At 41.5% G+C, this 14,899-nt stretch overlaps 1 protein-coding gene across 1 annotated transcript in view; it reads right to left on the minus strand.

Moving 5' to 3' along the window:
• Window positions 1-14,545, minus strand: part of HIRA (histone cell cycle regulator) — a 57,247-nt gene extending 42,702 nt beyond the window's left edge. Inside the window, exons 1-2 of the mRNA XM_077834769.1 lie at window positions 14,376-14,545; window positions 53-115 (exon numbers count right to left, since the gene is read on the minus strand). Coding sequence (XP_077690895.1) covers window positions 53-115; window positions 14,376-14,412 — 100 coding nt within the window. The 5' untranslated portion in view covers window positions 14,413-14,545. The remainder of the gene's footprint in view (window positions 1-52; window positions 116-14,375) is intronic.
• Window positions 14,546-14,899: the final 354 nt, after the last annotated feature.

Below are 14,899 nucleotides of genomic sequence, written 5' to 3' on the forward strand. Positions count from 1 at the left end.
CATGAGATTATTATGGCCCAGAACTCCTTCGTCCATTAGTGTGCAAACATACCTTGTCCTCCTGTTGCAAACTTGGTCCCATCTGGGTGAATATCAACTGAAAATATTGGCTTTCCTGGACACAGAGAAAGAAAAACACACACACTGAGATGGACCCATGTTCCTGAGAATACAGTACTGCCAATTAGATCTCAAATGTTCTGTTTAGTCAAGTAGCAATTTTCTTCTTCTAAAAGTTCTAATCAGCATATAACAAATACAGATGACTAGAAAGTATAAAACATCCAAATCATAACAGAAACTACATCTTACCCAGATTAAAAACCTCACAGGAATATAGGATTTCTCATGCCAGAACATATCATATCCTGCCTCCGCAGTAGCATAATGCTTCAAAGGAAGATAACCTCCTTCACAATGCACCTGGCCAATTACGTAAAGCTTGGGAAATAACTTCTTTCTGACTCCTATCAAACTGATGACCTGAAGCAAGAGATTTGATTTCCCCCTATTTCAGCTTGTTTAACAAATATTATTGTTCATATGACTTAGTTCAATTTAAATCCTGCTTTAAATATATACAATCCTGTAACACCCAGAGGCTTATCAAGTTATTTATATGGCTTCTATCACCACAATAACAAAGCACCCCATTAGGATAAAGAAGATTAGGAACTAACCAATTCAATCTTAAATACTTCAGTTAAGGTCCCCTAACACATCTACTTTCAAAGACAATAATCCTAGTTTTTGTATCCTCTCCCAAGGTCGCCCAAATCACTGGCAGAGCTGGAAACAGAATTTGGGAAACCAACAGCTCCCAGTCGGCACTGCTCTGCCTGCATCCCTGCTGTAAGCACTAAACCACCCTCCTCCACCATACTATCAAACAGTTCTAATCACCTTTGCAGAGAACGTTTTTTAACTTGCAGCCTCCCATGAGGCCAATGAAACCAACAAGGATTAGCTGGAGGAAGCTGAATAGGAAGTGGAAATTCAAGCAGCAAAATTCAACAAACAAGAGTAACAAAGGATTTATATAGTCAAACAAAACTTCATACAGCAACTGAAAGATGTCTGAACTTTTTTAAAAACTAAAAATGCTGCCACATGTCAAAATCATCAGCATCCCAGTGGAAAGGAGGGCAATTATGTCATAACCACTCTGTAAACACTAACCAAGAGTATTAGATTTGGACATCTGAGCAGTTTCCCATATTGGTGAAATGGTTATACTGTATCTTCATGATATGTAAAAACACAAAAGGGAAAACTAGAGGGACTTGACTTATCTGTCTAAGGTATTTGAATTATTACTCGACACCACAGTATTTGAGTGCCTTTCACATAAAAATGACAGCAACAGCAGAGCCCACAGTGGGTTTTGTGAAGTTTCTGATATTTCTGTTGTTGGGGTAAACACGTTGCTTGGGGTAGGGCTGTTTATTTGTGTTTGTTTATGATTATTTGTTTCAGGGTAATTTTTTTAAATTATTTATTTTATTCTTATTGAAATGCTGACATGATCCCAGTAACATCCTACAGGCAGCAAAGCTGAAGTACAGTAGGATGGCACCCAACTTGCATTCTTTCCAGATCCAAGTCCCATAAAACACATGAGCTGTACTTTAAAAACTGTGGCTTTTCTTCAGAGGGGCGTGCTGCATCTGTCCTTTACTCTGCCAAACTTCACGTAAGTTTCAGAGATAACCCATATATTCTGGGAAGCAAAGGCAGCAAACAAACTTCTGTAAAAAAATTAAACAAAAAACGGATCTTCAAGGCTCTAAGATTAGAGAACTAGGAGACTAAACTATTTAGACCGTGCCCACATGAGAAAGTTGCAAAGGTTTAACTTAAGGTGTTAGTTAAACGGCTGCAAACCACTGAACGCTTATTTCAGTTAAAGGGGTTTGTACCCGTTTAACTAACCAAGTTTAAAAACTGATTAAGCTAAATTGATGCAACTCTCTCAGGTTTACAAGTTCCTATTCTATTAAACGAATTTTCAGCAACACTTCGCTTGCCTCTCAAACCTCCATCCCCTGCCCCCAACACGCCCCCAAACAAAGGATGGACACATGATAAGAAAATTAGAGTTACAGCCAAAGCAGACATTGAGAAGTTTTTTTGATTGGCAGTCGTGTTGCCTCCTTGTTTAGATAAAATGAATATGTTAGGCATTCTGGTGCATAATTATAATATCTACAATTGTGAAATAAGCTGTTATACCTCTTCCTTTGCTGAAATTACTGGCATCAATATATTTTATATTATGCTACATAAAATTATCAGATAAAATGTGTTTCTCCTGAGGAGTATATATGTGAGAGTATGCATGAGCAGAGAAATGGTTTATCATGAAAAACTATCAACCTGCAGAGTGACCAGTTGTGGGATACAAAGTCAAGCTGCAGCCTGGGGACACTATTGCCCGTGAAAGGTAATTTTTTCAAACACAAAGGACAATAGTTTGAACTAAGCACTTTTTAAAAATGGAGGAAACAGGATACAATTCTCTCCTTTTCCTTCCCCTGTCCCCTTTGCTGCTACTTAAGCTATCTTAATGTTGCCAATTTCTGCTTTATCCTTAGAAGCAGGGTTTCTTAAGCAATAGCAACCAGTTTGTGTGTTCAGGTACAGTTTTGCTGCCAAGTTCCACGCAGCTTCATGTGTGATGTTTATGCAAATTATTTAATGAGCTATTTTGCATATATGGAGCTATCTGCATATATCTAAACTTAAAAATGGTGTGAATTTCTTTCTGGTGAAAATCAGCAATGATGTATGAAGTCATCAGTTTATCTACAAGGTAACAGCAGGCTCATCTCTGGTTTGGAGGAGAACTTCCTCAGTGACCAATAGGAGTAGTTCAGTCTCCACAGCCCATTTACTGTTGGCTTCTCTGCTGAGTCTGCCAGTTACTACAAAGCACGACAACGAGTTTGTGATGTGGGAAATAGAATGGAGACCCATGAATCTCATATAGGAACCAAACATCCATTAGTTAGTACAAATTAAAAGTTGTTCCCGAGTTAGCTGGCTTCAGATTGGTTACCTACAGGCAAAAGGCTGTGAAGCTCGTTAGCAAGGTTTAGAAGCATCCAGCCTCCTAATAAGTGCTAACACACTTTCCAAAGTCAGGTTTGATTTATGGAAAGATGAGTTTATTTGATCAAGTTCTAGCGTTTTTGGAATTTACACAGGCAGATAGGCAAGAAGCAGACACCACCACCAACCACAGCTGTTGCACCAGAACAGAAGCAACCAGCTCACCACTCACTGGACATAGTGGTCAGCAGCCAAAAGGGGGAGAGCTGAGGCTGCGTTCTTCACAGCACCCTGCCTGCGGGGCTAGGTGAGGAAGCATGGGATATGGGGAGAGGGGCAGACAGAGCAGGGCACACAGGGCTGCTGGGGAGTCATATAGACGGGGGGCTCAGATGGGCTAGTGTGGGGGGGGACAGACTGGAGCAGGGGTTGAATGGGAGTGGGGGTGCAGGGACACACTAGGCAGAGCAGATGTGCCTGACTGATTGGGAGAGGCTAGAGGTCAGCCAGGGTCTGCATGGGGGAGACTCTCCAACTTGCTAAAAATCCCCTCGCCCCCGCAAAAAAAACACTGTTCCATACTACTCCCACCCACATCTAACAACCTCCCAGCTCCCTCCCAGCAATTACTTCTCTCTCCCTCAGCTCCTTGTTACCCCTGACTCCTCCAAGCCTTTGCATTGCTTCTGAGGAGTGCGGGAAATAAGTTTCTGTATTGCAGTTTAAATGAATTATTACTCAAGTTCTGTATTAATATGCCTAGTAAGGAATCTATTTGTTAAAAAACATTTCCTGAATCTTTTTTGTTGTCTGTATTGTTACAAACTTGTTGACAGGTATTTTGAAATAAATTACCAAAATAATTGAAACTGGTGTGATTATATTGTGCTATTTTGACAAAATATGCAGAATTTTGCAGAATCTTTACATTTTTGGTGCAGAATTCCCCCAGGAGTAGTTAATGCGTGTACAGCAGGAAGGACGTTACAGAAGTCAGGAGCAAATGTGTCACAAATTGCAGGCACAGGTATGAAGAGATGCTTGTCAATTGTGCTGGTAGTGGTGCCTGCTTCAATCCACTTTATCTGTGTGGTCAATTTTTGGAAAGTGGTGAACAGCAAGGACCAAAACATCTGTCGCAGGTGACCTAATGACTGTGGTCCCTTCGACACCAAGACACCCAAAAGCCGTGTTGGCACATGCAGCATGCAGAAGCATCGTTGTGTCCGTTTCCTCTTGAATATTGTACCAGTCTTGGGCTTCTTCAACTCCTCTACTGGTGATGGACTTTGCTACTTCACCTTTGGAAAAGCATCCAGTAAGGAGAAGTGTTTGTGTTGGGTGTGCTAATACACTCTCAGGTTCATTTTTAACCATATATTCACAGAGGAATTTTACAAGTGACTATTGGTTAGACGCTACATTTAGAAACTTTTTCCATGGAGGCACAGGGCATCCACCAATCACCTGGTGTTTCTTGCATCCAACCTTAGATCCTGTCCCATGCTATCTTTCTACAGTTTTCACAGAGTTACTCTCATCACATCTGCGTCAAAGACTTGGTTTATAGAATTAACTTTGTCAAATCCTTTTAGGACCTGCCTCAGGTACTCCGCAGCCAATTTTCTAAAAGTGTGGAATTTGTTGCCAGCTGTTATTTTATGACAGCCATGGTATCTCTGACGTATGCCATGGTTTCTTTGTTGCATGCTCTTAGCTCATGGATTCTTTCAGCTTGAGCTTCCAGCTGATGCCCTAATTCAGCTTTGTACGTTCTTCTCATCGTTCCATCAGCATGGAAGAGGAACATGGGGGCAGGTCCTATTAGGTGACTAAGAACAGTTTCCATTGAAACCTCATTTCTGCATCTTGACAAGGATCTGTGGGAAACAATTTCTGGACTAGTAGCTGCTGTGAGTGTCCTTCCCTCATACACTGCCCCATAGCATAAGGGAAGGTGCATTGACTACAAGCCTAGAGTCCATCGGTTCTAATTCCAGCTCTTCTATAGACTGTTCTCAATATTTGTATGCACTTCATAGCCCTTATTAACCAAGGCCTCAGTCGCTTACTTTAGGGAGTCCGCTATTATTCACCCATTTTACAGGTAAGATAACAGAGGTTGGACAAGGCCACTGCAAGCAGAACTGGAAATAAAACCCAATTCTCTAATATGAGAAATCCAGTTTCATCCATTTTGCCATGCTACCTTTTGGAGGGAAGGGTCCAAATTATGTGCTATTTAATCCATGCTAACATGGTGGGTCTTTGTCCTCTCTAGTCTAGACCACATATAAAGGTTTATAAGTCTTCGGCTGCCTCCCTGCTAATGTGCATGGTGTTTTAGCTCAAGTGGTAGAAGCTCATTATTTTTAAATCCAAAAATCGTAGTTTCTCGTACTCTCACACAAATTTATGACGCCTCACCAGGAATGCATAACACACATGAAAAATGCATGAGTGTCACATCAGGTCTGGACACAACTCTCAATTTTTTGCATGGCAGTCCTAGCAGCCCCTTTAAAGATCCACATAAGCACTACTATGGATTCTGGAGTGGCCATAGGGACTAAGCAGCTCCTATCACAAAGACTCAGTGAGGAACGTTCTTCCTGACATGTATGTTTTCTGTACTTCAGTGAACCATGAAAAAGTGAGTGCTCCTCGCAGCATAGGCCACCTCAGAGCTTCATAGAGTTGTTTAGTCACCTGACACTTTCTTAACCAACTGGACTATGTTTGGTGATTGAAGAGTATTAAATATACATAAAAAAGTCAGTTATGAATGCCATACAGAGTCTGCAGCAGCAAGCATTATACAGCAGCTGCAAAGCCACTTGCATTCTAAATCTCCCTTTTCACTTATTTGAACCGAAACAACAAATACTTAAACTCAGACCAATAGGTGAATTTTTTGGAACATTTCAGAAGAATTCATTCAGCTCTGAGTTAGGCCAGTGAGATGTGGAGGAAATATACCCCTTTTAACTTGGAAAAGCTGTTCCAATTTTTTTCCCAAAATAATCCCTTACAAAATGGTTGAATTTACTGTGGAAAAATGGTTAAAAAAATATGAGAGGCTGTGGGTACAGAAAAATTCACACACCAGTTACGAAGACAAATAGATACTTAGATGTTTAGTTCCCTTTTACATTCAAGACTTAAAGTACATTCACTTGCAAAAATAAAAATAAAATAAAACTAGCACACCTGCCCAATATTTTTAATATTACCATTTAATAGACATGCCTGGTCTGTTAAATATGTGTAATAAGAGATTTCATTTAATTTAATGAAATCATTAGACCCAACATGCCTTTGGTGTTGTAATGATGCTCACTCTGTAAGATGGTAACACTTTGTTAATCGGAGAAATCTGCTTACTATACTCCTGTATAATGTATCATTAAAAAAGAGCTCACTGTTGTAATGATTATTATTTTGCCATCTTTTTACATGGCAAAGAGTTGTAAACCTCACAATACTTCCTTAATAAATAGTACTCAAAAAAAGGCTGACCTTTAAATATGAACTATGGCTAATCTTCAGTAAGGAGCATTCATTTTGGCAAGTTTAAAAAAGAAACACATTAAAGTTATAATTTATTACAGATTTTAATTGGCACAATATGAAATTACTGCTAAGATTTTAGTTGGATAGTCATATGCACAAGTACAGTTCGACAAAACAAACGTGCACCTTCGGAACTCCAAAACTAGAGGTTCAGGGTCAGCACGAGCAAGTGCTGTATTTCTGAAGCATATTAGAGAGATTTTCCTTATCAGCTCAGCAGCACAGTTCCAGGGCTACGCATGCTCACAACTGCCAGACTGTTACCATGTTATTCTTTGATGAAACTGGATAAAATCAGTACTAAAATTGCACACTGTGAATGTACATTAATTCCTTTACCAAACAGAGATTGCTTTTAGATAATGGCGTCTTATCTCTGTTCTGATGAGTTAGACCCAGTACACTTGGTTCTTCTCTATCCCTTAAAATATGGAACACTTCAACAATCATCAGATTCTCTATCTTCAGTTTTCCAAGCATTTCAAGAAGTACATCTGCTTCCAGTATTATGAAGTTACAGATGTAAAATGATTAAAAAAAAAGAAAAATGTATAAATGTAGTACAGGAAGGAAACTCAGCAAGACAGAGTTGTTACCATCACCATGCTCTATTTCTTTTGTCTGTTAAAGTTATTACTCACTTTAGTGGGCGCCATGAAACAAAGATTAAAGCATTTAAGAACTGCTTCACTGTATTTGTGAACAGTTTACAAACCACAGGTATGACATTCATCTTGTATCATTTTGTCAAAATTACACAAAAAAAGAGCCATTATTAGATTTGATAGTAACTGCTTTCTTCCTGAATTCTCTCTGAATTACTTTGTTATATCCTGTTGGAATGAGCCAAAAGGTAAAGTTCCTGTTTGCAAGTGGATGAATGTTTTTCCTTTTGCCAGAAACTCAAGTAACTGGTGGGAAATTCAGGTCTTCTCCATTAATTAAGCAACAAACCAAAACACCAGGGACATATTAACACAGGGGAATATTTAAATTTGACAGACTAAGTTCCAGGATATTTTTTATACAGTTACAATGATCTCTAACAAACAGTTTAAACAATCAAAGTCCCAAAATCACATGGTGTTAAGAGCCAGACTAGGCTTAAATAAAAGATCTTTCCTAAGGATTTTTCTCAAAGGATAAGGAGTCCAAAACACGACAATACAACTTAGAAACTTCAAGAGTCAAAAGGAACTTGGAAAATCTTATCAAATAGATTTTAGTTTGCCCTGAACTTAAGGGAATTTAAATTACAGCCACCACAGCTGAAGAAAATACACTAAATTGTTTGCGAACATACATGTCTTTTTTGTTGATAAACTTTAAATGGGCATCTTTTTATTTGCTTATTGGTTAGCTTGAGGCACAAATAAGTGAAATTTAAAGTTGTCAACATCCTCTGTGAGCTTGTACCATAATACGGGTGAGTTTACATTAATTTTGTTTCTCTCCAACCCTTTTAATATATAACATCCAATAAGACTCACAAATCTATTCAAATATTTACATTACGTATTTAAATTCAGTGAGGTGGCTTGAAGAGGTCATAAATTGTATGCCTAAATTGAACAAAAGTAGGGACTGGAGGAGGACGGAGATTATGAGCTCTGTTTTATGCATGTTGAATTTGAGCTGACAGCAAGACATCCACAAGGAGATGTTAGAGAAACAGGCTGAGATTTTAGTTTGGACAGAAGATGACAAGTCTGGAGTAGAGGGGTAGATCTGAGAGTTGTCAGCATAGAGATAGTAGTTGAATTTGTTTTTGTGGATAAGATTACCCAGAGGTAAAATGTAAAGGAAGAAGAGAAAGAAAAAGGGATCAAGGACAAAGCCCTGCAGAACCCTCACAAGGTTGTATGGGGGGGATGAAGAGTATTCTCCAAAGGACATGCTGATGGATCGATTAGAGAGAGGAAGAGGAGATTCCTGGTCTCTTGCTTCCCCAGCAACTGCTGTGGAAGGAGCTCTTCTGATGGTGGAGAGGAAAAGGTAAAAATAGTCATCTAACGTTTCTGATATATACAGCAGAAACAATTTATGCCTCCTATCCGACAAACACTGACACATGTGAGTAGTCCTGTTAAATTCACTGGGATTATTCACATGCCTCAGTGTTTGCAGGATCAGGGTCTTAAAATTATATTTAGGTTGTAAAAGCTACATTTGTAATACTAACCTAGCAGAAATTTTTAAAAGGAAATCAAGCCAAGTATCTCAAATGATAATACTTTCACTTTCTTCTGATCAATGTGACCTTTCATTTAGAGGATGTTTGCTCAGTCATTCACCGTTTCAAGATGAAAGTAAATATTTTTAATGTACACTGATCAAAAGTTAACTTTATATTGCGGCTACACTCATGCAAACACTTATCCACATGCTTAATTTTACTACCATTTCCATTTACTTCAATGGACCACTCTCAGTACTGACATTACATAAGAATGTCCAGACTGGGTCAGAGTAATGGTCCATCAAGCCCAGTATCTGGTCTTCTAACAGTGGACTGTGCTAGATGCTTCAGAGGGAATGAACAGTACAGGGCAATGATCAAGTGATCCATCTCCTGTTGTCCAGTCCCAGCTTCTGGCAGACAGAAGTTTAGCGATACCCAAAGCATGGGGCTCCATCCCTGAGCATCTTGTCTAATAACCATTAATGGATCTATCCCCCATAAACATATCTAATTATTTTTTGAACCCAGTTATACTTTTGGCCTTCACAACTTCCCCTGGCAATGAGTTCCACAGGGTGACTTCATTTGGTTTGCTTCAAACCTACTGACTATTAATTTCACTGAATGACACCTAGTTCTTGTGTTATGTGAAGGGGTAAATAACACTTCCTTATTCACTTTCTCCACACTACTCATGATTTTGTAGATCTTTATCATATTCCCCCTCAGTCGCCTCCTTTCCAAGTTGAACAATCCCAGTCTTCTTCATCTCTCTTCATATGAAAGCTATTCCATACCCCAACTCATTTCTTTTGCCCTTCGCAGTACTTTTTCAAGATGGGACGACCAGAACGGCATGCAGTATTCAAGGTGTGGGCATACAATGGATTTATATAGTGGCAATATATTTTCTGTCTAATTATTTATCCCTTTCCTAAAGGTTCCTAACATTCTGTTAACTTTTTTGACTGCCACTGAACATTGAGCAAATATTTTCAGAGATGACGCAAAGATCGCTTTCTTGAGCGGAGGTAACTAGTTTAGACCCCATCATTTTGTATGTATAGTTGGGATTATGTTTTCCAATGTGCATTACTTTGCATTTATCAACAGTGAACTTCATTTACCATTTTGTTGCTCAGTCACCCACTTTTGTCAGATCCCTTTGTAACTCTATGAAGTCTGCTTTGGACTTAACTACCTTGAGTAGTTTCGTATCATCTGAAAACTTCACCACCTCACTGTTTACTCCATTTTCCAAATCATTTCTCAATATGTTGAACCACCCTGGTCCTCACAGATCTTTGGGGGACCCCGCTATTTACCTCTCTCCACTGTGAAAACTGACCATTTATTCCTACCCTTTGTTTCCTGTCTTTTAACAAGTTATTGATCTATGAAAGGACCTTCCCTCTTATCCATGACTGCCCACTTTGCTTAACAGCCTTTGATGAGGGACCTTATCAAAGGCTTTCTGAAAGTCCAGGTACACTATGTCCACTGGATCACCCTTCTCCACATCTTTCTAGTCCCCCACAAAAGAATTCTAATAGATTGGTGACTCATGATTTCCCTTTACAAAAACTGTGTTGACTCTTCCACAGTATTTTGTTCATTTATGTGTACGATAATTTTCATCTTTACTATAGCTTCAACCAATTTGCCTGGTACTGAAGTTAGACTTACTGGCCTGTAATTGCCACAATCGCCTCTAGAGGCTTTTTAAAAAATCGTTATTACATTAGCTATCTGCCCTCATTTAATACAGAGGCTGATTTAAGCAGGAAGTTATATACCACAATTATTAGTTCTGAAATTTCATATCTGAGTTCCTTCAGAACTTTTGGGTGAATACCATCTGGTCCTGGTGACTTATTACTGTTTATCAATTTGTTCCAAAATCTGCTCTATTGATACCTCAATCTGGGACAGTTCCTCAGATGTGTCACCAGAAAGAATGGCTCACATGTGAGAATCTCTCTCACATCCTCTGCAGTGAAGACCCATGCAAAGAATTAATTTAGCTGCTCTGTAATGGTCTTGTCTTCCTAGAGTGTTCCTTTAGCACCTTGATCATCCAGTGACACTACCGATTGTTTGGTAGGCTTCCTGCTTATGATATACTTCAAAAAAATTGCTGTTAGCTTTTGTCTCTTAATAATTGCTCTTCACATTCATTTTTGGTCTGCCTAATTACACTTTACACTGGACTTGCCAGAGTTTATATTCCTTTCTATTTTCCTCCGTATGATTGACTTCCAATCTGTAAAAGCTGTCTTTTTGTCTCTAAATACCTATTTTACTCTGTTGTTTAGCCATGGTTGCTTTTTTATTTTTCTTCCCATTTCTTCCTTTTTGTAGTTAAATGCTACTGTGGTGGGCTTCTTTGTTATTCTCCCTTTTCCTCCCCACCACAGGATGTTAAATTAATCACATTATGGTTGCTATTACCAAATGGTTCAGTTACAGTCACCTCTTGGACCAGATCCTGCGCACCACTTAGGACTAAATCAAAAATTGCCTCTCCGTTTGAGGGTTCCAGGACTAGCTGCTTCAAGAAGCAGTCATTAATGGTATCTAGAAATTTTATCTCTGCATCCCATCCTGAGGTGACATGTTCCCAGTCAATACAGGGTTAGTTGAAATCCCCCATTATTAATGGGTTTTCTGTTTTTATAACCTTTCTAATCTCCCTGGGCATTTCACAATCACTGTCACCATCCTAGTCACGTGGTCGGTAGTATATTCCTACTGCTATACTCATATTATTCAAGCATGGAATATCTATCCAAGTTAAGCATGTGTGTAAGTGTTTGCAGGATTGAGGTCAAAATCAATCATAAAACCTACAATCTAACTACAGTTTTATGCTAACTTAGTTAAAAGACCAAAAGAGCTCTGTGTAGCTCAAAAGCTTGTCTCTCTCACCAACAGAAGTTGGCCCACTAAAAGATATTACCTCGCCTACTTGGTCTCTCTAATAAACCATACAATAAACCAGCTTTAAGAACCCCAAAATTGTCCAATCTGAACAATACTCAGCTTACTCTGGATATCAGTCACCTGCAAGAAATGAGTTCAAGTTTCTAAAAGTTTATATTCTGGTGTAAATTGCACTGTCAAAACAAAGGTATATGCAGAACAAATTATGAAAAAGTACCTGTATATGGGCAGAGTTTGAACATGCAAAATTAACTCTTTACATGACCAATACTTGTTCCACTCACTGTCACTGTGATGTAATAATTTAGACACCAAGTTGCTTTGTTTGCTACTGATTGTACTCTGATAATACTCTGCACATTTAAAAAAATGTTGGTAAGAAATTACAACATTCCTCTGCAAATGTACATTAATTTATATCTCACTAGGAACAATTTATTCTTGAAGATCAAGATACATCATAACTCACAAACCACTATGATAAGTAATTACAGAAGTGGCAGACAAGACAGTATAAAAGCAATGACTTCCTAATCTTAGTATAGAATCTGATGTTACTGTTCATGTGCATATGCATTCTGAAAAATATATAGTGTGTGGGATAATATATTGGGATAATATTCTTCCACAACTGTGTATTATGGGCTGAATTACAGGAAGTATAATGGGCAAGTGCAGCAGCTCAACACATCTGGAGACATGAATATACAAAATAACTGATTAAAACAAAAATTATTTTGGTGGCCTCAGGTTAGTACCCATTTGCACAGAACTTCTATAAGTTCCAGCACAAGGCCCAGAATGGAATAGAGATAGGTGGAAATCTGCATCTCTCTTGCATGCTAATTCAAAGTATGCTTTGTTCAAGCTACTACTCTTTCCTTCATAAGCACTAAATTAACAAATATTTGTACTGAATAGTTATAAGCAGCTCAGGCTTCTTACAATGCAGCCACTGAATGACACCATTTCACTATCCAGTGTGAAAGCCAAGAAATCCACAATTTGGTGCCTTTATATTCTTTTCACTGTGTCAAAGGTTTCCCTGAAGAAAACTGCAACTATGTTTGTGAAACAAAATAGAGTTCTGCCCTAAGTGCATACGAGACAGCATTTGCCCAATGGTACTCACATTTATTTACTTTTCACACATCATTCTATTCTTTACAGCAGTGGTTCTCAACTAGGGGTCCGGGGCCCACTAGAGGGCCACAAGCAGGTTTCAGGTGGTCCGCCAAAATACAGAGAGCAGGGCTGGGTTAGACTTGCTGGAGCCCAGAGCAAAAAGCCGAAGCCCGAGCCCCACCAAGGGCTGAAAACCGAAGCCAGAGCAACTTAGGGTATGTCTACACTGCCCATGTTACAGCGCGGTTGCAGCAGCATTGTGATGTGGGCAGTGTAGACATGCTTTATCACTGGGGGAGAGCTCTCCCAGTGATTAAAAAGAACCACCCCGAATGAGGGGTGGTAGCTTTATGGCCGGGAGGTGCTGTTTATACTGGTGCTTTTCAGTGCTAAAACTTTTGTCGTTCGGGGGGGGGGGGTCTTTTCTCACACCCCTGAAGGACTAAAGTTTTAGCACTGAAAGTGGCAGTGTAGACACAGCCTTAGCTTCAGGAGGCCCCCTGTGGTGTGGGGCCCTGGGCAATTGCCCTGCTTGCTACCACCTAACACCGGCCTTGGCTTTTAATCTACTGGATATGTAGAAAAAACGTTGTGGAACAGATGGGCTGTGGAATTTTTTTTTAGCATGTTAAGGGGCCTCAGAAAGAAAAAGGTCGAGAACCCCTGCTTGACAGGCCAGTTCACAAATCTCCTGGCAGACATTTTTGCGAAGCAGAGTTGCAAGCCAACGTCTGTATTTTGGAAACTATGTTTCTCTAGCAAACAGTTTCATTTTATTTTCATTCCATTTACTTTTGCAAACTATCTGTACCGTATTTCTCTTTGCCTTCCCAACATATAAAAATCCACAATGAGCCAAGAAAGGCAGATTTCCAGACACTTTAGGCATGCTAAAGAATGTATCCTTATCTTCTTATTTGGAAACAAGTTATACCACGTCTCTTCATATCTGCTACAGTGTTGCAGTTGCTAAAACCAGACGTGGTTAGGGATTAGTTTACTCTCAGTAACCGCTACATTTCATTCGCTTTGGACGAAAAACAAAATCACAACCCCCATGGGCTGTTAAAGGTGCAAAACGCTTGTCAGCGTTTAACTTTAACTAAGAGTCACAAGAAAGGAGCTTCAAATCTGCCCCGTGCATTCGTCTTTGCACACGTACACCCTCGCGAGCAAAGGCTGGCATGCCCCGAAAGCACGAAGTTCCCATCACAAGAGCTTTCCCCACCACACCCAATTGTCCCTCATCCTCCGAGGAGCGCGTCCCCCTCGGGCGCAGGGCAGTGGGGCGGGAGTCAAGGGCGCTGCTTTGGGACACCGTGGGGGGGGGTTACTTTCAGCAGGGTCACTGCGAAGTTCACGCGCGCAGAGCCCTCCCCGGGCCCGGTGCCCAACGCGCCCCCCTCCCCCAGCTCACACCCACCGGACTCGACCCTTGGGGCGCCCCGGCTCCGGCTCCGGCTCCGCCCCCCGCACAGGGGCGCCCGGGCCCCGCACTCACCATTGTGATTGACCCAGGTCGGCTTCAGGAGCTTCATTGTCCCCCGGCCCGGGGCCCCCGCCGGCCCGTGCCCCCGGGACCCCCGGGCGGGCTCCGGGCTGCTCCGAGAGGCGGCGGCTCGGCTCAGCAGCCGCCGCCAGCAGCCATGGGCTCGCCCCGCTCCCGCTCTCCGCGCTGCCCGGCCCCTGCCCCGGCCGGAGCCGCCTCAGCGCCGCGCCATCCCCCGGCCACGGCCCCGGCCCTGCCCCAGCCACCTCCTCCGGGCCGCATCCCCCGCTCGGCTCCCAGCGGCTCCCCGGCAACGCCGGAAGTCTGCGCCGGGCAACCGCCTAACCGGCCCGGCGGGAAACAGCCGCCCCGAGCCCGGCTGTCCCCGCCCGCAGAGGGCGGGAGAAACCAGCGGCCCCCGGCCGCCGCTGCTCCCGCGTGGGGCCAGGGGTCGGTCTGCGGGAGCTCGGCCCAGTGCCCCCCCGAGCAGAGATAGGGCGGGTCCGGGTTGGGGGACCCCCTCCCCCGAGTCACCC

The sequence above is a fragment of the Eretmochelys imbricata genome, chromosome 15 (assembly GCF_965152235.1).
Source record: "Eretmochelys imbricata isolate rEreImb1 chromosome 15, rEreImb1.hap1, whole genome shotgun sequence".
Taxonomy (NCBI): Eukaryota; Metazoa; Chordata; order Testudines; family Cheloniidae; genus Eretmochelys; species Eretmochelys imbricata.